The sequence below is a fragment of the Lissotriton vulgaris genome, chromosome 11 (assembly GCF_964263255.1).
Source record: "Lissotriton vulgaris chromosome 11, aLisVul1.2, whole genome shotgun sequence".
Taxonomy (NCBI): domain Eukaryota; kingdom Metazoa; phylum Chordata; class Amphibia; order Caudata; family Salamandridae; genus Lissotriton; species Lissotriton vulgaris.
In genome coordinates, this window is record NC_141699.1 from 476,208,817 (window position 1) to 476,232,756 (window position 23,940).

Below are 23,940 nucleotides of genomic sequence, written 5' to 3' on the forward strand. Positions count from 1 at the left end.
AATTATGAACCTATTTTGTTTGAAGAGCTACCTAAAAATGCATATAATGCTGAGACAGACACAAGTTCTGACTCACATTGTGGGTTTGAAGCATTGGATTGTGTAATCTGACATCCAGATTTACTAAATACAAATTAAAAAACAGAGGTTCTCATTTACAATATTTTGACACACAGCAGCGCAGCAAGCCTCCCTGCTACACTGCCATGCATCAAAATAAATCAATAAATAAAACAGAAGACCGGGTGTGAGCTAGTTTTTGCCTGTGCCCGGCTAGGCGTCTTTGAAGTTAATCAAGTTCTGGCCACAGCCCTGATGGTCTTCCTGCTGGAGAAACAGAAAGGAGTGCCCACACCCAAGGCTTTTGTCCTGCTTTACATGACATTTTTACATCTCATGTAGGGGCTATTCAGCTGCCAGGTGCTAGTTGGAGCTCACACAAATGGGCCTCCAGAGGGTTTGGGAAGAGAAAAGACAACTTTCTAAAAGTACATTTTTCAAAATATGTATTTAAAATGTGACTTCACAAGTTAATTGAACTTGTAATCCATAGTTCAAAAAGTTCAATAATGAAATGTGCAGATGTTTTCTAGCCAGCAATAACATTATTACATGAAATATTCCAATACTTTTCTGTGAAACAGTCAGCCCTGCTATAGTGAAACTAGCTATTCTGTCTTTTCACTGTAAGGACATGTATAACAATAAACATGTTCATATGTTATTTTTACCTACAATGAACAGTGCCTCATGGGTTGGAAGGCCTACTTATGGGTACCTTATTAATGTTTAAAAGGGTGATTTAGGCCTGTCAAAAGAGTTTTTTTTGACAGGTTGTATTTAAGATTTTAGAACTGCGCAGCCAAGCTACAATTGTATGTCTGCAATCATTTTTGCACTGTTGCTGTATTAAGTGGTACAATGGGTGCTGCAGTCCACTTCAGACATTTAACTTACAGGCCCTGGGTATATGTTGTAACATAAAATAGGGAAATATAGGTATGTTAAGCAAGAGCTCTTCAGCATCGTAAAGGAACTCTTCAACCCCAGTGCCAGCGCCAACGCCAACGTCATCCCACCCTCACAAGAACTATGCGACTCACTAGCCATCTTCTTCCACCGCAAGATCGCTGACATCCATGACAGCTTCAACACCACGACCGCCCGATCACGTCAGACTCCACCTTCCTGTCAACACCACCAGTGCCAACCGCCTGACCTCCTGGTCCAATGTCAACGACGACGAGACTCGTAAGGTCATGAACTCTATCCACTCTGGATCTCCATCAGACCCGTGCCCACATCACATACTCAACAAAGCAGACGCAGCCATCACACCCCAACTACGGAAGGTCATCAACATCTCCTTCGAAAAAGTGACTTTCCCGGAAAGCTGGAAGCACACCGAAATCAACGCCCTCGTCAAGAAGCCCAAAGCCGACCACAAGGACCTCAAGAACTTCCAGCCCATCTCCCTGCTCTTGTTCCTGGCAAAGGTCATCGAGAAAATCGTCAACATGCAATTGGCGCGCCACCTGGAAGACAACAACATCTTGGACCCGTCCCAATCCTGATTCAGATGCAAATACAGCACAGAGACAGCCCCCATCGCCGCCAGAGACGACATCAGGCGCCAACTAGACAATGGCGAAACATCAGCCCTCATCCTCCTGGACCTGTCAGCCGCCTTCGACATGGTCTGCCATCGTACTCTACAGACACGCCTCCTAGAAGCTGCAATCCAAGAGAAGGCCCTTGACACGACCACGTCCTTCCTCTCAGGCAGAATCCAGAGAGTCTGCCTCCCACCCTTCCGATCCGAAGCCACTGACATCATCTGTGGCGTCCCCCAGGGCTCATCCCTTAGCACGACGCTGTTCAACATCTACATGGCCCCCCTCTCACAAGTGGCCCACCACGACAACCTCAACATCATCCTCCCTACCCACATACAGCAGACCCAAGACCTACTCGCCTTCAGAAGACTTCTCAAGACTTGGCTCTTCGAACAGTAGCAGCACCCCCCTCCCCTCAGTGCTTTGAGACCCTCATGGGTAAGTAGAGTGCTTTACAAGTACTCTGATTGATTGATTGATTGATTAAGTATGTCAACTGCGGGTATACTAATTCAACACGTTTTATGGGCCAAAGAACATAAACTGGGCATTGGACAGCAGTGTCCCAGTGTGCAGAGCCCTAAAAACCAGCAAAATAATGTATCAAAAAGTGGGAGTGATCACACAAATAGGGCCATTTTCCTACGCAAGATGCTATTCTTACTATAATTAAGTACTTTTTCAGAGTAATGTGTGAAATATATAGGATGCAACAAAGGCAACACTTTGTAATAAAGGTACAAGCCATTATTATTTTGTTAATTGTGTAAAATTCCTAAAATGATTAGTGGGTATCAGTCAGCAATTTAGATATCGAATGATGTACCCACTTTGAATAAGATTCTACTTGTTTGCATTAAAAAGGACACAACCCCTCTCCTTTTCCCACAATTAGTGAACATTTTCCCTTAATAGGCGTGGATAGCTTGAAATCGAAAATTACGTTTTTTTTTAAAATTCTTTTTATTGAAATAAAGCATCAGCAAAGAGACACAATTCAGAGGTTCATTCAAAGTTGCAAATTCTACATCGGGGGGTCACAGGATAAACAATACATACAAATAAAGGGGAACTTCACGGGGAGGGGGGTTCATCAAGAGCAGCAATTCTGGGTGGCGTACAAATTTCTCCTCTGTGGTGATTCCAGGGCCCCCAGACCTGTGACCACTTTCGAGGGCATCCCCTCGCAAGATATGTAATTTTCTCCCTAAACATACATCAATCTAAATTGTTTTCCCACGCTTCGAAGGTGGGAGGTTGCTCTGCTCCCCACAACTGGGCTATATTTCTTTTGGCTAACATGAAACCCACAGGGGCCCATTGTGTCTGCGAGGTGTTTAAGTCAGTAAGCTCCAAAATATTCAAGAGGCATCTCCTCGCCTCCGGTGTCAGGGAGACCCCCAGTACCTTATGTAGAGTGTTGTGTATTTTGCGCCAGAAGGTGATGATGTGTGCGCACTCCCAGATGATATGTATGAAGGTACCTGCAAGACCACATTTTCGTTTGCATAGCCTCATGTCCGACAGTCCCATGCATACAAGTTGGGGTCCCGTGATGTAGATCCTATGTAGAATCTTAAGCTGGACCAATCTCAGGCGGGCTGGGATGGCAACTTCCCTTGGGGATGACACTGCTGTCTGCCAATCTTCGTCATCAAGCTCTACCCCATCACGTACCCATTTGTCCCTTAACGCCTCAAGGGGATCTGCTTTGTGGTTGATTAGTTTTTTATATATTAAGGAGATCGTTTTTTCGGGAAGGAGGCCATCCAGTATTCTATCCTCCAGAGGTGAAGTCTCTGAGGGCTCCATTCCCCCGGGCAATGCTGAGAGAAGCGAGTGTCGGACTTGTACATAGCTGAAGTATTCGGCATTAGTGAGTCCTTATTCCTCCTGAATTTCCTCAAAGGATTTAATCCTCCCCTTCCCCCAGATATCCTTGATAGTGGAGATTCCTATAAAGTCCCACTTATCAAAACCTTTTCACCTCCAGAGATTACCTAGTCTCTCGGAGTCCCAGAGCGGGGTGGCCATAGTTAATTTGTCTTTCCTACCCAGGGAGCCCCTTGGCATCATGCCAGATCTGAAATGGATGCTTCATTGGCCCTGTTAATGCCAGTTTCTTCGGTCTGGAATATAGGGGCCTGTTATACCTAACCCCGGGGAGAAGCCATCTATCCATGGCATATACGAGATCATCTACTCGACCATACGTGCCGTGGTTAATCGCAGCCAGTTGGGACGCCCAATAGTATCTTCTGATGCCCCCATCATACCAAATGAGTGTTAGTTTATTCAGAGTGATAAAGGGCCTGCAATCCCATAGTAGACTCTGCTGAAGGCTCTCAATCTCATGGAAATAGCCAGCTGGCACCACATCCAAGCTATTCTGTAACATAAAGAAGGCGAGGCAATGCTATCATTTTAAAGAGGGCTGCCCTACCCAAAAAGGAAAGAGGAAGCTTCCGCCAGTTGGCAATATCACTCTTAAGCCTCTGCAGGGGGGGAAGGAGGTACCGGGCATACCTAACTGAGGGATCCAGAGAGACAAAGTCTCCTAAGTTCTTGAACCCTTCTGTGTTGACCTGTATAGGACAGTTTCGCGGAGGGACAGGGGGATCTCCCCTCAATACAAACAATAAGGATTTCTTCCAGTTGATTGATAGTCCCGAATATTTCCCAAAGGAGGCCAGGACATCGAGGAGCACAATAAGGGATTTACGGGGAGAGGTCAGGTAAAGCAGAATATCATGTGCATATAAAGATATGCGATCTTCCATTCCGCCGTACCATCGCATACCCCTAATCGTTGGTTCCCAACGTATCCAGGCGGCAAGAGGCTCCAAGGCCAGAGAAAAAAGAAGGGGGGCCAGCGGGCAACCCTGACGAGTGCCCCGACCAAGCAAGAATGGAGTCGAGACTCTGTTGTTCACTGCTACTTGTGCGAGCGGTTCCGTATATAACAGATGCACCCACCTGATAAATTCGGGGCTGAACCCAAATTTGGCCAAGACAGCCCCCAGATAGAGCCATTCAATCATGTAGAAGGCCACTGTTGCGTCAAGCGACGTAATTATGGCTGGATCCCGCCGAGTGTGAACTTAGTCTATCACCCCATACAATCTATGCAAGTTTAGGGATGCATTCCTATGGGGCATAAAGCCCGATTGATCGGGGTGTACCAGTCTGCTGATCACTTTCACCAGTCTGTTTGCAAGGAGCTTGGCCAAGATTTTCGGTTCAGCATTTAAGAGTGAGATAGGTCTGTACGAGGCACAGTCCATTTTAGTCTTGCCCTCCTTATGAATCACGACCACCGTAGCCACTCTCTGCTCCCTGGGTAATATCCCTTTGTCTTTAGATTCCACAAACATTGCTTTCAGATAAGGTGCTAGTTTGTCAGGTTGGAGTTTGTAGAGTTCGGTAGGAAGCCCACTGGGGCCTAGTGCCTTACCAGAATTTAATGAACGGATTACTTGGGCAATCTCATCCGCTGTTAGTGGGCTATCCACATAGTCCCGATCTTCAGGGGAAAGACATGGGAGCTGTATGTCATGGAGCAATACCTGGGAGTAAGTTTCTGAGTGAGGGGAGACTGATTTGTAAACCATCTGAAAGTGATCAGCAAACTCATCTTCTATGTCCTGCATTTCATGATACCCCTTCCCCCGTTAGGAGCTCTGGGACAAGACGGCTAGCCCATTCTCTCTTTTCCAGCCTTGCGATAAGCTTACCAGCCTTACCCCCTAGGTCATAGAGCCTGCCCTGTTGTTCCCTACTAAGAGCATTAGCCCTAATAGTGACCAGCTCCTTGTAGTCATGTTGTTTCAGGCTCAACAGACGAAGTTTAGCCTGCGTTACCCCTGGATCCAACTCTCCCTCCAACCTACTAATTTCAGTCTCCAGCTCCACCACCTCCCTCTGCTTCTCCCTTTTAGAGCCCGCTATCAAAGACAGAGCCTGACCCCTGAGAACAGTTTTGAAGGCCTCCCACAGGGACTGGGAAGAGTAAACCGACCCCACATTGTTGGTGAAGTATTCATCAAGTGTTGCAAGAGGTCTTTGCTAATTTTGGGATTACGCAGATACCATGAATTGATGAGGGCCACCCTCTCCGCCGTTCCCCAATTTACAACCATGTGGACCCACAGCGGAGAATGATCTGAGATGCCTCTAGCCAAGTGCGTGACTTCTGCTATGTAGGACGTTTGTGCGGCGGGGACAAGACAGTAGTCCAGTCACGAGAGACTGTTGTGTGCCCCGAGTGGAATGTATACTGCTTTTGATCAGGGTGAAGCAATCTCCAACTATCAACCAGGACTATGGATCCATGAAATCTGTCAGCCATTGCGCCGACCATCCCTCATCCCGTGGGGGTGGCCTGTCTATCATACCAGAGACAACTGCGTTAAAGTCGCCTCCCAGGGTTAAGAGTCCCTCAGGGACAGCGAGCAGGGCCCCTCCCAAATCGGCAAATGTCGTACCCTGTAACCCCAGAGGAACATAGATAGATAGGAATGTTATGTATTGACCTTCCCACATGCCCATAACCCCGGTGTATCTGTCTCTCTCGTCCTCCCACGTGGAAGTCACTGCCAATGGAAACACATTGCGAATCAAAATCCCCATCCCCTTGGAACCCGATGTGAACCCTGAGTCTGCGAACAATTTATACCCCATTCTGTGCAGAGCTTTGCACGAGTTTCCAACTAAATGCGTCTCCTGAAGCAGGACCACGTCTGGAGCCTGCCTTTTAAGATACTGAAGAACCACACTCTGTTTGATTTTGTCCCCCAACCCGTTTACGTTCCAACTCCTGTCGCCCTAGAAAAATTCAAAGGAAGAGAAAAAACAGGGGGGGGGGACCACCAGTGGGCTCCATGTCTGTGTCCCAATCAGAGTTGTTGCCCCCTACTACAAACTAGAAATATGGAATTGGATGAATGTCCGCCCTGTCACCTCCCCCACGGTCCGCTGAGCCCTGACTCCCCTGATACTCCATCCATTCCGTCACCATCTCCAGCCGGTCGAAGAACCATGCTTTTCCATTGGCCTCAACTCAGAGGCAAGCTGGAAACAACATTGAATATTTCAATCCCCTCTCCCTCAGGTCACGCTTTGCTGACAGAAAAGATCTTCTTTGCTTCTGGACTCTTTGCGTGAAGTCCGGGAAAAAGATGGTGTATGCATTTTCATAACGGAGAGGAGCAGTGAGTCTAGCGTTCTGGAGGATCACATCTCTGTCTTGGAAATTCAGGACCCGAGCCAATATGGGCCGCGGGGGAACGCCTGGTTTGGGACGGTGGCCCGGGACCCTGTGAGCCCTTTCTATTACGAAGAACTTACTAAGGCCCTTGGGTTGCAGATGTTTAATAATAAGGTCCTCCACAAATAGATCAGGAGCCTGCCCCTCCGATTTTTCTGGAACACCCAGGATGCGAAGGTTGTTTCGGCGGAGCCGGCCTTCATAATTGTCCAGCTTGTGGTCCATGGTGGTGTGAGAGTCCTGCAGCTCCCGGACCTCTCTTTGCAGCTATGAGACGTCCTCCGCGAGGCTGGTGGCCGTAATCTCTACCTGCTTTACCTTTCCATTAAGTTTCCCCTTATCTGCCCTGATGAGATTAATGTCGATGGCCATGGAGTCCATTTTATGTTCCAGAGACGTTTTCCCTCCTGTAATTGCGTCCATGACATCCCTAAGGGATAGCTCTTGCTCCTCCTCCTCCGGACCACCCTTTGCTGCCTCCTCAGACTGTCGGCCCTGCAGTGGCTCCTTGGTGACTGTATAGCGGTCCAATTTATTAGTCTGGACTCGCTTCGGCCCTCTTGCTCTGGCCCCCTTGGCCCGGTCCATTGTGTCAGTGAGGTCTCTGCTCAGAAAACGGGTTACAGATGTCAAGGGTGAGTCGGAGACCAACCACCCGCAGCCCTCTCCTGCGTCCTGGACGGGTGTCGGATCAGGCCCCTCACCCCTCACCACCGCCGCCGGGCTGGATGTTCGTCAACGGTAGATCACAAGATCCGTCTCCCAAAGGCAGCAACATGTACACTAATGGGCCCACCAGTCTGTGGGTCGTTTTGCTGAGCAATGAATCCAACCACTGTTCCCACCATCCTCAGTGTAGGCCCACAGAAAGACAATCCACTAAAGGAGTCCCACAACACTCCATAGGGGGAGGAAGGAAGGGGGGGAGGAGGGGCCCCCCGAGGCCACCAACAGAGAAGCACACCGGCAAAGGGGAGATGGTCTAACCCACAGAGTTGCACCAAAGTCGTTCAGCGTCCCACAGGCCGCACCCTCTGCCGTGCTGTGGCCCGACAAGTCTTTCCCATTCAGCAGACCACTCAACACAGGTAGATGAGCCACCTTCCACACAGTCCCCCTCACTCCTCTCTCCAGGCTATACAGGATTAGAGATGGTAACGAAAGCAGGGGAGTTGTTAACTTGCACCCAGGGTGGGAGGGGGGCAGCCCCCGCCAGACTCAGGCACAGCCAATACTTCAGTCCGCAGCCATGGAGATCACACCACCAACACCACATCGGCATAAATCACAGGGCTGAATGGCAGCCTCAGTGGGGCCCCATCTCCCTCTATGCAGCAAAGAGACCTCACGCCTGTGCTGCGCAGCCAACACTGTCTTGAGGTGCCACCCTGGTGTTAAAATGGAAGCAGCAGGATTTCCAGTGGAGCCAAAGCCCCCACAGCACTCCCCCAGAGCGCACCTAGGCAATGCACCTCGAGGCCCCCACTCCAGGTCCAGCCTCAGCTTGTCACCACGAGCAGCTGCCAGGAGTCATCAGAAGGAGGTAGGAAGGGCAGATTCCATTGTCTGGGTCACGCCGCCGCCATCTTCACTGCACAGCCAGTGCGCCCACTCTCTTCGGTTCTAGGCCTTTCACCGCCCCCACCGTCTCCCCACAGCAGTTTGGGGGTTCTCCCCCTTCCCGCTCCTCCGCCGGCAGTCACCGCTAACACAACGACGTGCGGCGCCCCGCCCCACGATGCACTCAGTGAGGCTGGGCAGGGAGCAACGCCGAGCAGGTCACACCACTGTGGGTCCCGGCTCCAGGGACCCTCACAGTCCTGGATCTTCAGCTCCCTATCACTCCACAATCCAGAGCGGCACGGTCACCGGAGTAGCCTAAAAGGGCACCGCTAGCCTTCCACTAGCACGGGTTGCTTTCAGGGACGACTGATAGTCACTCAGGATGGATGAGGGAGCACTAAGACTGCGGAGCTCATGGACTACGCGGCCATCATGGTCCGCGCTTGGCCACCCCTCTTCGAAAAGTACGGTTTTTGATATCATGAGCGTGGGACATAGTCAAGGTGCCTGATAGGAAAAGCCTTGAGGGGGATATGATGCTTCTCCCTTTCCCCAACAACTTTTTAAGGCTATAGAGGATTTGCATTTCCTTCCTTGCAATGTAGAACTTGCTGTTAATATGTAACATTTCTTCTGTTTCGGATTATATAGATATTGCCCCTTCTAATGCTAGGTTACTTGATCTTTTCATTGCTATTGCGTTTAAAGTGATTTTATCCTGTTGGAAAGAGAACTCCAAATTATCCGTAATTACTTGGTGGAACTTCATTTGTGATGAGCATAGGATTGCTTTCGCCTCCTCTTCTTCAGTTTCCCTAAAAATCAAACCTGATCTCCTATGGCTCCCTTTTGTTTCATATCTCTCGTCTAAATCTCCTAAATGATTTACTGCTCCGTTCTTTCCTGGCATATATTCTCCTTACCCTTGGTTTACCTCTCTCTCTCTCCTCCTTTACCCCTATCCCTCCTCCTCCTTTCCTTTCTTCTCTTCCTTTCTTATTCTTTTCTTTTTTTCTCCTCTTCCCTTGTTTTAACCCCTTATTTTTCATTCATTCATTTTTTGCCTTCTGTTTTATATTATTATGTTCATTGATATCATTGTATGGCTTGGTTTTGTCTTTGTTAAAACCCAATAAAAATTTCTTAAACTGAAAAAAAATGTAACATTTCTGATATTCTTCTTCGTAAGAAAGTTTGGGAGCGAAGATATTCCAACTTTACTATCCCTTTGCCGTCTTGCTTTTTTCTGTAATAATTTTCTTTCTTTGCTCAATTTGTTTGAAATATATGCCCCGATTACCAATGGTCCTGATTATGGCGTGGTGAGACCTTGTGGCCGGAAATAAACATTTTGACCTGTAACCCTGCATTCAATTTGCCCATTCTGAGTTTCTATTCTTGGATATAAGATGAGGACTCAGACTCAGCAGGTCCAAACTTGCCTGCGGAGTCTATTTTCTGGTTATAGCTCTCCTCCCTTTTACCAACAGTTCTGAGCTGGTGCTAAGTGGGAGCGAATGTGCGACAGTGCAGTAAAAGGCGCCTGGTGGCAGAAGTGGAAACATTTGTTGACTGGCAGGGGGAACTTTCTATGCCCCCTCGTGTAGAATGGATGGGATCTCAAATGAGCGGAGACTTGAAACAGAGCTGTGTTTGCAATCTAATCCTCATATAAATTTAGCAACAGAATTTCCCAGTAGGTGCAATTGGGCCAGATGCTGCTGCATACGGGAAATCCTTGTGCAGGAACACGAAGCCATTTGTGATCGGGCCCATTGGGTTATTTGGATTCTTATATACAAAAAAGTTTAAGAATATTTGTGTATTTTATAATAATTTAAAGAACCTTCATTAATTAAATAAGCAAAAGAATATCTTTTTAGATGCATCATTTATTTCCACACTTAAGCCTCATATTTTCGGAATGACACTACTTCGCCCATTCACTGTATTCATATGGTTTCATTCAAGTGGTTAGTGTCTGCAAATTAGGTTGACCTTGTTCGTGTATTTAATTCAGGAAGAAGCCTGGTGGTGGTGTCATAAGAAAAGCAATCAACTTGTCTCTGCACTAGAAAACCCCACTTTCTAAAATGTCCCTTTGTTAAAACATGGCTTAATATGGTGACATCCGTTTTGATCACGTGCCATGTCAGCCTCTTACCTCCCTTCCAAACAGTGGAGATAAACATGCTGGCCAGATGTGCATGAGTTGCTTGGTTTCCACTGGCAGTCCATAAGAGATGATTCATTCCCTTGACAAAGGATGTCGTCCGACCAGACTGGTACTGCTCGCTCAAAGTATGGGCTGTGTCTTGTTGTCGTGAAAGATATCTGCTGGGCACTGCACCCAATCTAAAAAACAGACCGTATATTTGTAACAGATTTTCAGTTTTTACCAAATACAGCACAATTTCTTTTCTCAAGGCACACTTCCATGATTCTATCTGCTCCAACTATCTCATCTGTTTTTTTATAACTGATCTACATTTGTAAACAAAGACACTGCGACAAAAGTCCTTTCTCCTATCCCCTTACAAATGGTTTCAGTTCCCAGAAAGGGCTCTTAGAAGGTAACCAATGACTGTGTTTAGGTTTTGCTTTTACACCAAAGCGTTATTGAAAAGAACCCTAAAGTGGAATGTGATGCACCAACTGGATATGCTGCATATAAGACTACTTGAAGCTTAGATCCTTCTCACATTATAGATATGTATTGCATGTGTCTCACTGTTGGTAAGGAAAAGTAAGCTTAGGCAAATGAAGAATATACCCTATGAGATCAATAGGTTCCTAAATAATAAGTGCAGTTTCATTTTCCACTTCATCATCTATTTGTGCAACCATGGCAAAAAGTAATTAAATTAAAAGCAAAATATGAGAAGAAGTAAAACATTATATCATAAAGAGGATAATTATGTTAGTATTGTATTTACATCCATACAGTTTTTTTCATAGCTGACAAGTAGCCCAGGCCAGGCTCAGGTGTGTGTCCCAGCGCCGATACATCTCTACCCCCCTACATATCTATCCACTGTTCATGTCATCCACCTATCAATTACTAGTTCAGTTCAGTTCAAAGAACTTTATTCGGTTAAAAACAAGTAACCATAAAAGTAACAGACATAAAAACAGATTACAATGATTACAGCTCATAATGTGAGTTCACTGAGGGAGATCATTAGAAAGTTATTCAATAAGAAAAAATTTAAACCATTTCAGTTACCATTTGTTTCCGTAATTTAAAAACACTTTCTAAAAAACTTAAAACCACAGTTACAGTTAAAACCGTATCCATTCTCTGGACTTCTAAAAAAGCTGGGCGGCATCTGGTTAAATTCATTTCTTTTAAAAAAGGGACGATAATTTTTCTACAAGAGGCACTATAAAGTCTGCAGAAGAAAAGGATATGGATATCCGATTGATGTGACATGCCATCACACGAGCAAGTGGGCAATATACGTATCCATGAGTTCATACTAGGAAAAGACACCAATCTAAAAAATATACAAAATCTAAAACGAGTTAAAAGAAAGCGATCATAGTTTGCCATGGGCAGGGATAGGTATGGCTGTGCAGACTTAGTCTCACATAGAGTAAGGAGGTGGGAATGTACTGAATAATTCAGAGTTTCAGCTCTCCTCCTCTTATCCTCAAGATGGTCCAGGCAGAGGGTTTTCAGTGTACTCCTTGAGATGCTATCCATTGAAGATGGATCCAAATAATAAGAATAGCACCCAATCCCAGTCAGGAAACACTTTACGTATCCCAGCCATTCTGCTCTATCCACATGATCCAGGCTGAGGGTATCCTGTAATAGAGCCCGATTCATAACGCATTCATTTGTGGTCCATACCCTATGCCACAAAAGGATAGGTTGAATTTTAATAATGTCTGTTATGTAGGGTTGAGCAAGTTCAGCGTGACAGTTAAATGTGGCAACACACTGTGGAACTGCAAGGACTTCCCTCATAAATTTGTTTTCCACCACCTGGATTGGATCAACATTTGCGTACCCCCACAAACCTGAGCCATACATAGCCACGGATAAGTATGTTGCTTTATATATAGTTAACATTTCTTTTATCGGCTTACTGCCCAATTTTCTAACAAAATTCTTTAGGGCCATGATCGTTTTCATAAATAGAAGAGTTCTGGCCTTAATTGCGCTTGTCCAAGAACCTGACTCATGGAATAAAATGCCCAAATAGGAAAAAGTTGGGGTGTTGTCTAATGGAACATTATTTAAAAACATCCGTTTCATTGGTTTACCTGATTTTGGACCACAGTTCATTGTGAAAGTTTTACTACAATTTACTAGTAGGTCTAGATTCAGCATAAAGTTCTCAAAACTTACTACTAGTTTTTGCAAAGCCTGAGGAGTACGTGCCATAAGCACGGCATCATCCGCATACATGAGCGCAGGGATTGCCCTCCTCCCCACCCTGGGCATATCTCTGCACTCCTGCAGTAGGTGATGCTCAAGCCCATTAATGTAGAGGAGGAAAAGAAAAGGTGCTAAAACACAACCTTGACGCACTCCACGGCCCACACTGAATTGTCTGGAGCATTCGCCCCCCCTACCGTAGCGAACAGAAGCTGTGGCTCCACTATAAAGTTCCCTCAGGAAACAGATGATGGTGTTATCCACTCCCAAACTTTTCATTATTGCCCACAATTTGGTGTGTGACACGCAGTCGAACGCTGATGAAAGGTCCACAAAGGTAAAATACAAGCGTTCCGACTTTATCCTTATATATTTGTGTTGCAATAACATTAAATTTAGGCCTTGCTCGATTGTGCCAATCCCTTTTTGGAAACCAAATTGCAAGTCGCTCATGACTTCATTTTCCTCCGCCCAGCTTTGGAGTCTTGCCAACACTATTCGTCCCAGGATTTTTATTGAAGAATCGAGAAGGGAGATTGGCCTGTAACAGGCACAGCTGTTTCTATCCCCCTTCTTATAAATTGGGACGATGACAGAGGAAAACCAGGAATCTTTCAAGCCCCTCAATAAAGCCGCATTAAAAAGTTGTACCAACATTGGGCCCCAGATTTCAGTGTTTACTTTAAATAGGTCCGCAGGGATCCCGTCAGGCCCAGCTGCCTTGCCTCTTTTGGTAGCTCTCAAGGCAAGCAATACCTCATCAAGTGTTACAACCAAATTAGGGCCTGGTTGTAAGTCCAAGCTAATATGAGGACCTCCGCTACGAATATCATCCTGTGCCTTGTAGAGATTGGAAAAATGATCCACCCAATTATCCTCGTTTATTGCGATCTCAATTCGCGCCGTATGGGTTTCGTAAGGGAAAGGGGTGTTAATTACTTTCCAAAATGCGGCGGAATTTTTAGTTTTTGAAGCCTCGCAGAGTGAATCTATTGCCTCCTTATTTAGCACAGTTTTCCTTACTTTGAGGGCCTGGTTATATGCGGACCTGCATGCTCTTATTTCACCTGTGGCCCTGGGGCTTCTGTGTACTGCATGTTTTAAATTTTTCAGCGCCCTGGTGCATGCGTTGTCGAACCAACTCTTGGACCCCTTACCTCTACGTTTTGCCTCCACCCTTAAGCTACTTTTTATGTTTGTAGCTATTATACAAAAGTGCTCAATTATTTGATCATTACTAGAATTATCTCCCAAACAGGTCATAAAGCTAGTAGAGCACGCCTCCCAGAGTTCCTTGAAGAATGTTGCGGGGATTACTTTGCTCCAATTGAGTGTGTACCCATTTTGTCTCCCGAGAACCACATCAACCGCTGCCTCAACAGGAGGCGCGGCCGTAGATGGGTCTGGGAACAAATCTGCTACCTTGTGGCATTGGGGGAGATGGTCACTTATGGGCAATTGGATATTTGTAACCCCCACCACTCTATGATTAAGATTACTGGAGGAGATAATAAAGTCAATGGTTGATACCAAACCTCTACCAACAAAGGTCGGGGCGAAGGGTGTGGGGTTTAGCGCTGTTTCATTAGTAAACCCCAAGTCAAACATGAATAGTAATTCGTTCAACAAGTCCCCCATCAAAGTGTGATCAAAGTGAGTCAGATACATATCTCTCTCTGTCATTAGGCCACATAGGCCCTGGCTCCCTTTGGTACAGAGTGAACAGTTAAAATCCCCCCCCCCATAAAATTACTAGTTCTCTGTCATTTTTATCTACCTCTAACTGAACTTCCTCCTTGAGCTGCTTCATCGCAACCACAATTTCTTCCCTCAGGACATTATTGTAGAAATTAATAATAATCACCTTCGCTCCTTTAAAATCTCTTTGAATTATGAGCTGAAAGTAATTAGAATATAAATGACAATGAACCTGTTTAATTTTGAGTTGATTTGAAACAAACGTAGTCAAACCACCCTTTGCCCTTCCAAAATGGCCTCCAACTGCTGGGGTAAAGAAGGATCTATAACCATTTACATGGATTTGGTCCTGAGTCCATGTTTCTTGCAGGGCCACTATATCCTGGCCGCTTATTACAGACTCCCAGGCTGGGTTAGTAATTTTTTGCCTCAACCCTGCTACATTCCAAAAAAGCAGTGCACACAGGTCACTCTTCACCTGTATCGGGCCATTTCCTGTCTTTTCCCTGCTCCCATTGTTATCACCTGCGATAGATTGCATCTGCTCCAGGATATCACTGTCACAAGGTGTCAACCTATCGAGAGTGAGGGTCTTATTTAATATGGGAGATTCTTGAGATGACTCAATGAGGGCCTCAGTGCTATTAGAGAGAACCCCACGCCTAGTCAGAACTTGAAAAACTGGGGGAGAGGGGTTTTTCCCAGCCACAGTTTCTCTAGGAATCTGGGCTTGCTGTCAATCTACCCCATCCAGACCGGAGAAGATCTGGAAGCGGTTTTGGATTGGTAGGTTATACATATGTGGAAGCAATCCTCTATTGTTCCATGGTCTACCTTGAGTAAGGTTGGGTCCCAAGTATGGTGGGTATTGATTACTGAAAGGGGGATATTGATAGACTTGATGCTGATTTCTGGGATAAAAGTCCTCCGGCCTCTGAGTGTAAAGAGAGGGGCCTTTGCCACTTGCATAAACAGAACTACCCAGCACAGGTGGTACCCCCCCAGGTCCAACCCTATCCCATGGTCTTACATTTCCATGCCCCCGACGTTGGTAGACTGGCTTCTTAATAAGCTGCCTGTCCCTGCCCCAGTTATTAAAGCTTTTTGGCGGTGCATAGGGATAGAAATAGGATAGAAGATGTGTGGAGATGGAACCGCTGCTTCTAGCATCGAACCAGTCCCCAATATGCCTCACGGCCCTATGATCCTTAAAATTGATGATTATAACATCACCATTTCTATCCTTTGGCCTGGCTCCCACCCAGTTGGCACGCCTTACACTTATAATTTCACCATTTATTGATGCAGGTAACGGTCTATTATCACGGAGCCAAAAGGCAACCTTGTTCCGTAGTGCTCCATGATCTTCCCATTTACCTGCAGGCAGTTCTGGGACCCCTGCCATTACAATAACATAAGGGGCAGAATCAGGGGTTAAGTCTATGACACGACTAGTTTTTTCGGGAGCAATGGCCAAAGCATTCCCTTTACTTGACTTAGTCGTTAATAAGTCCTTGCTACCACCTTGATTTTGAATTCCCCCTGGTTTAGGTGTTTGCTCCTTAGTTACTGGAGCCGCCAGTTGAGGTGTGGCCAATTGTGGAGTTGGAGTTAATAACGTAATCGCAGGGCTACCCGATCTTACCCCTTCTTGCACAGATTTCTGTTTTTGCACAAGTGCCGATGTTATAGGTGCTGGTGTTATAGGTGCTAGTATTGGAGGGGGAGCTGTTACTATGGATTTTACAGGTGGATTGGCTCTTAATGAAGAGTTCGTCTTAGCTTTTTCTAGCCCCTTTACCAGGTCAAATAAGAGGAGGGAATTCTGTTCGACCTTCTTCTCTATTTGATCTAGATGTGTACACATCATGATAGTCTTATCCAGAAGTGGTTGCGTCACACCCCTGATAAGTTCTACAATTTTGGCCATCATGGCCACCTCACATACTAGAGTTTGGCCAGTTTGTGACTGAGGAGCGTGAACTACCCCTTTCCTTATTTTATGTGCTCGGTTACCCAGTGGCTCGCCCCCGCTTTTTTTGCTGTTTCTCGTAATGAGGGGAGATGTAGGAGACTTGGGCGACGGCTCAATATGGAGTTTTGGGGAGCCCGATAGCCTAACACTATCATTCCCAGTAGGTAAGTCCAATAAGGATAAACTAGCAGGTGTACTAGACAAGAGATGTTTGCTTATCATGGTGGGGTCAGCAGAAGGGCTTTCAATGTTATCTGTGACCCCTGAGTGTGATAAATCGATAAGCAACAAAGAATCTCTGGGGCGTTTGGGCGAGATGGCATCCCCTATTTCTCCTAAATTAGATGATCTCGTTTCTGTAAATAGTGGTAAAGTTCCAAACTCACCCCCCCCTCCTTGTGTAATTTTATGGCTGATTTTCCTTTGCTTCCCCCTGCATCTCACTCGGGCTTTCTTAAATCTTCTAGGGGATTCTTTTGCTGCAGGCTCATATATTTCAGAAGAACCTATGCATGTCCCTATAGGGGCTTGAACGTGGGAATCCTTGTCATGCTGACCCGCATGGACCATGGCAACTACGGTAGTTACTTTGCCTGCAGGGGCAGAGGGCTCCTCTGACAAGGGTTTATCTGTGACAGTAAATGGAAGCTCCGGTGTAATTGTAGGAGAATGCTCCAACCCCAAGGACGCCCTTCTGTTGCTGTTGATTTGCGCAACCTTTTTAATTAAATAATTGTCCATAGTTACCAGTTTGGAGGGTATAATGGGGGATAGTTCCAGACTCAAGTGGGGAACAAAAGTAAATTATGAACAGTAGTTTCTCACTCACATGTTTATTTTACTGGTATCTGGCAAGGAACGGTGATGGAAAGGGTATGGCCCCGGCCCGGCTCCTCGGTCCCCGGAGGGCCACAGAGGGCCCGCTCTTTGCCCGGGCTTGTCCCGGGGCGTCCTGCATGCGTCCCGCGTAGCGGGTAACAAGGTCACTCTTGTAGGGCGTGTGACGGCGTGGGGGCGTGGCTAGGGGTGGGTGTCGGCCAGATGAAGCGGCCCTCGCTGGGACTCCTGGTTCCTGGAGTCCCTGCTCTGCTTCTCCCTCAGGCCACGGGTGATTTCCTCCCAAAGAGCCCCGCACCCTCTGGCGCACGCCAGGAAGCGGCACCCGCGAAGCGGGTGCGGCGAGGTGCGGCGCTGGTGTGGCTGAAAGGGCTCTGAAGATCAGGATACAGACTCGGCGGCCCTGCTTCAACACAGCATACAGGTCAGGGTGCTTCTCCTTCAATTAGCGCGTCACACTTGCAGATGGTCAAGGCAGCGCTTTACAGATTTTTCGACGTGGGGGCGTGGCTAGGGGTGGGCGTCGGCCAGATGACGCGGCCCTCGCTGGGACTCCTGGTTCCTGGAGTCCCTGCTCTGCTCCTCCCTCAGGCCACGGGTGATTTCCTCCCAAAAAGCCCCGCACCCTCTGGCGCACGCCAGGAAGCGGCACCCGCGAAGCGGGTGCGGCGAGGTGCGGCGCTGGTGTGGCTGAAAGGGCTCTGAAGATCAGGATACAGACTCGGCGGCCCTGCTTCAACACAGCATACAGGTCAGGGTGCTTCTCCTTCAATTAGCGCATCCCACTTGCAGATGGTCGAGGCAGCGCTTTACAGATTTTTCGGCATGGGGGCGTGGCTAGGGGTGGGCGTCGGCCAGATGACGCGGCCCTCGCTGGGACTCCTGGTTCCTGGAGTCCCTGCTCTGCTCCTCCCTCAGGCCATGGGTGATTTCCTCCCAAAGAGCCCCGCACCCTCTGGCGCACGCCAGGAAGCGGCACCCGCGAAGCGGGTGCGGCGAGGTGCGGCGCTGGTGTGGCTGAAAGGGCTCTGAAGATCAGGATACAGACTCGGCGGCCCTGCTTCAACACAGCATACAGGTCAGGGTGCTTCTCCTTCAATTACTACTCATGATAGCAAACTACAATTTGCCATCCATTACTTACTAAATTTCAGGACATGATAAAATGTGCCACTAATCACTTAGCATTTCTCAGAACATGGAAATGTTTTCCTCCTATTGCTTATGATCCCTCTTGGTTGTTGTGAGAGTCTGCTGTGAGGAGGCATAATGAATGTGGTGCAGTGGATTGCTTTTTCTTTTACACCTAAACCACTGGATGGTCGTGGGAATGTATGTGTTTTATCATTACGCAGAAGTGACTTCTCTAAGAAGAAAACAAGAACGAAATGGTCTTTTGCTTATAATTAGGTAGCCATAAAGCCTGCATCCATCCTTTTATCCTTTCGTCTGGTTGTCCTTTCGTAAATCAGTATATGCCTATGCCTGGTTGTATGCAGTCTGTGTGAGACAGACTTGTGTAGGTGTTTGTGCATGTTTGTGTGGAGCTTTGCCAGCTCGACTCTTACCCCCAGATGCATCAAGCATCCATTTTGCGATTCCTTATTAGCGAAAAATAAGGATTCGCTAATAAGGAATAGCAAAATGCCATGCATGAAGAACTCGCTTAAAAAATAGCGATTTCTTAAAATTCCTTAATTGCGACTAGCAATTAAGGAATACCTCCCCATTCATTCCATTGAATGGGAAGACAATCTCAATTTGCGATTCTCAATTAGAGAATCGCAGATTGAGATTGCAATTTCAAGGGTGCCAGGGTGTCAAAAGGACATCCTGTTGCACCCCTGAAATCTGCATATGGGTACATTTTGCACACACACATGCCCTAAGGGCATGTCTGTGTGTAAAAAGGAACTTCTGAGAATCTGCCCCTTTGCAAGCGGATTCTAGCTTGATGCATCTGGGCCTTAGTCTCTGTGCTCTAAGTTAGCGAATGGCTGCTGTTCTTTGTGATTCAGTGATGGTTGGTGCGGTGGTAGGTGTGTATATATATATATATATATATTGGTTCTGTTTTTGCACTGGATGCTCTGGTATATCTGGCGGTGTAGATGTCTAGTTGGTTTTAAGTGTACTGGTCTGTATATGGATGATATCACAAGGTGCGCTGCAATAATCTGGATGTGTGGATGTATCGTTGACACACATCAATTTTTGCGTGGAGTTTGTGTTCACGCAAACACTCTATCTTCAGTTTTGCTTTCTCTTCAGAGACTCGATACAAACCAATGTTGGTCTTATTCACCAAGGTAAACTTTTACTTTTGGTGTAAGTTTACTACTTTTTTGCTATTAAGGAACTACAACTGTAGTTTTACGTGTAGTATCTTCAAGACTGTGGAGATCTCCGCACATTAAAAAATAGGACAGAATCTGTAGTTGTAAAAATAGTAGACATAAAACTACACTTGTAGTTTGTGAATAGCAAATAACTAGTAAACTTACACCAAAAGTATAAATTTTCATTTGAGAATATGGCCCTCTTATTTTATACCGACAGGACCAATTTCAACGAAGAGCCTGATGGAATATTGGGTGTCATAACCTCTACCGGTTTAGCACCCGATGCTAGTTGAGGATGACAGGAAGTCGAAATTAGAAGTGCTCCGGTACATGATGTAAATATGAAAAGGCATACTTTTTTCATTCTTCGCTGGGGACCTCAGCAACTAATCATTGATTACTATTCTTTCATTTTGCACTAATACACCACAAGAAATAGTCAAATCTGTACAGCAAGACATTTTAGGTAGATGTGGTAGTACTCAAACGGTTTAGGACGAATATGGAAATGAATTCCTGTATAATAGATCATATGTAAAAGTGGGAAGAGGGTCCAGGAAATGACACGCTGATCCGTGACACCATGGCTTAAATCCGGATTCTCACAGAAGCCAGTACAGATGGCATATGCTCTAAGTTGTAAGAGTTTCATTAAGCGATGCTCAGTAAGTGGTCTATACATTTCCCAACAAAAAAGCCAATTTAAAACAGGTATGGAACAGATGAGTTTGAATCCAACCTGAATTCAAACTTCCCGCTTTAAATGTTAGTGATAAACAGCGAAACACTGCTGAAGGTTGCAGAGAGAATAGGTAGGGGGGACAGAGAGAAAAGCACTGCTTCAGTAATGTCGCTTCCAAGGATGACATAAAAAACCTCTCTTTGCAAACTGCTTGCAGGTAAGTATTCATCAGAGTACTCAGCTACATACTGGTAAGACAATACCTTACATCTCCTTAAATCCAGAGTAATAGCACATCAATAGGAAACCCACATACTAGCTAAACTCACAATAATCCACAGTTAGCATTCCTCTTACCTCGAGGTCTGACATCAGTGCTTAGTTGATCTTTAAGGAAGACCAGGAGACATTCCCTACAACCTGGCGAAAGCCTAGATGTAAAAGCCATCAACTGCAGATGGAGGAAACAAATGGAACAGCAACAACCTGCCTAACTGAGCAACTATAAACAGAATAAAAGAGAAGGCAATGAGAGAACAAAACGAACACAAAGGAAGGAAAGCAAACAATGGCAAAACACATATTAGCCAGTCAAGGTCTCAGTGCTCTATACATCTTCTTATGCAGGGGTGCTCATGATGACCATGAAGTAAAGGTTAAGCTTCCAGAACAAAATGCTAGTCTGCTAACCTATACCTCTGGCGCCAACTGCCAATTTTTCCAAATTTCCAGGTTCTGCTGCTACCTGCTAGAGCTTTCCTCTTCTTTCTACTATATACCACACAAACCTGAAGCGACCTGGGTATAAAACATATGAAATCCAGTTGTCATAAAATAAGTTGATAAAGGCGTAGGAGTTACAATTGAGCACAATTCATCATGTATTACAAATATTTAGCATATGTATCCTAAAATCAGTTTAAAGAATGATTTCGAGGACCAACAGCAAAACAGCTGAACATTACTCGAGAGATAGTGATTATAGTTTTTGATAATAGAGAAGTAAACAAAATAACCAAATCTTGCTAATTAACAAAGCTTCAAAAACCCCAGTTTTATACTAATTCACAATGATCCAATAAACCCGCCATTATGACCAATAGTCTAAAGATATGGACCAAACTAACCGGTACACAATGAAATAATGCGGATTACCCTTGCTTTTGCAAAGATAATGGAAATATCAGTCACACAAGGTACACACTGTTGAAGATATGCTTTAAGAACATCCAGAAATTGCTAGCTAATACTATCAGCATTTAAAACAGCTATTTTAATTTCGATGATAAAAGATACCCACAAATTGAAGCTTAAAAAGGAAGTAACACTGCCAGTGAATATTCAAATATCTATATTACAAAGAGTACATCTTACAAAGTCCATCATAGAAACTCGAGATAAAATGAAGGTGGAATTACATAGACGTGTACAAACAATATGGACTGGTACAAAATAGTAGTTTCCGCTTGTTTTAAAAGAAACCCACTATTTAATAAAAGCAAATTTCAATTAGAACACCAGAGAAATTTTTTTAGATATCATAGTTTGCCGAAAATGCTCACATTCAAGATACAGCTCGAAAAGAACTACTATCAGCTATACATTGTCATCCACCTTTATTTTTGTGGCACTATGCTTCCTAACCAAGTTTTACGAATTCGACTAATTGTTTTGGAAGAATACCTGTTTTAAAAACATGAAAATGAAATGCTACAGAAATTCAAACAACGTGGATACATAACACGAATTCTACAACAAATCCTTGAAAAAATAGCCAATGTAATTCGTGAAAAAGTTATTTAAACTAAAGAAAAATAAAAAATAAAGGCTAAATCAAATATATTTCTCAGTACACCGCACAAACAAGGAAGAGCAAAAAAATTATGGGGAAAACAGGATATTGCATGATTTGTTTCCTAAGTTAAGTGTCTTATTGTTAAGTTGCACGTAACAAATGAATAATGTTTTGAACCCTGTCCATTTGGCAAAAGAGAGAGACAATGGATGTCCTAAAATGGGGTATGCCACCGTGTACTAAAAGAGGTGGAAAAACTGAAAGAGAGAACATGTAGTCCAAGATAAAGAGAAATGCAGTAATCTAAACAAGATTGTAATAGTAATAGTAATAATTTTATTTCGCAGTTACTTAAAACCATTGCAATACAAGAAAAGGTTAAGAACAGGGAATAATAAAAGTAAAATTCTAATAAAAGAGAATAAAACATTCACATTTCCTTAGTTCGAATGTGCACGCAGCAACTTCGTAAGCAGTAAGTTTTTTTTTTTTTTTTTTTAATGTCAGCTTTATAATTATAAAATATTTCCACTTTCCTGATATCTCCATAAACTTGTTTGAGTCAGTAATGTCATTCGACAAAGCGGTAATAGATCAATAGTACAGGGACCGTTATAGATTTATTTCAGGCATCTTTTTTTCCACCGCCTTCATAAATTTTACGAAGCTACAGCTCAAGCGGGAGTCATGGGGAGAAAAGCAAGCCAGAACTGCCTTCCTTCGTGTGTGGATTCCTTGCTGATTGAAGTGTTGTTTCAACAAGTATTTCCGTTCATCGTGTAATTTCTCACAAGAGCATATCAAGTGCAGCATGTCCTCTTGCCCCAAGCCACATAGCTGACAAAGGGGATCAGCTTTTATTTTAACCCAGCGCAGGAGATTTTGAATACAGGGTAGCAAGCCCAGCCTATGCTTTAAGAAACGCATTTTGACGGATTTGGAGTATCCCTCGCCAAGGTTTCTCTGTGGTGCCATAGTAGTGTACGAGTTTAGGGTCATCCAACCATGCGTTCTTTTGGAGAGGGCTGCCTTATCTTGGACCCATGATAGCTGTTTGATCAATTTCTTGATCAATTTTTTAAAAGTTGAATGGCTTACTGGGGTATCCCAGAGCTGCTCTAGTCCCCTGTTCGTCCGGCTGTCCAGTAGGAACTTGGCTGCTGCTGAGGATGGATGTTGTGCTAACTCACTCCACAAATATTCATTTAATGTTCCCTGTTTTGACTTCCTCACTTTGTCCCAGGCTATCATGTAGGCTCCCTGCCTTGCTAGGAGCTGTTGCTCGATGCCAAATTCTAGCCTGATTTGAGCTGGTGAGGTTTGTTTGGGTAGGCTAAAGATGATTCTGTAGGCTGCTGTTATTGTATTATCAATAATCTTGGCATCCCTTCCTCTAAGTACCTCACTCCCATAGGTAATTGTTGGGAGAAGTTTAGCGCGGATTACTTGCATCAGGGGTAGAAGAGAGGGGCCAGAAAGTTTGAGGTTAAGAGACTTCTGCGAAATTGCCAAAGATAGCACTTTCCCCCGTATACTCGTTCTCTGGGGGGAGAACTGCCCACCGTTATCAATCTTCACTCCTAAGTATTTATATGTTGGGGTATCTCCAATTCTTGTCTTGTTCCAGTACCATGATGTTGGTTTCCTTTTTTTCCTGCTGATGGTCATTGTCTGTGTTTTCTCAAGGTTTATTGTAAGCTCATTTTTGTCTGAGTAGGATTGTGTTGCAGTCAGGAAGTGTTGAAGTCCTACCTTGGTATAACTTATAAGGACGATGTC

The 23,940-nt window shown here is 45.1% G+C and overlaps 1 protein-coding gene across 5 annotated transcripts in view; it reads right to left on the reverse strand.

The window, feature by feature from the left end:
* Window positions 1-23,940, reverse strand: part of LOC147679997 (CD5 antigen-like) — a 768,709-nt gene that overhangs the window by 72,283 nt on the left and 672,486 nt on the right. For all 5 annotated transcript variants that reach the window (XM_086943540.1, XM_086943542.1, XM_086943541.1 and 2 more), the window contains one exon: window positions 10,610-10,800. In XM_086943540.1, coding sequence (XP_086799666.1) covers window positions 10,610-10,800 — 191 coding nt within the window. The remainder of the gene's footprint in view (window positions 1-10,609; window positions 10,801-23,940) is intronic.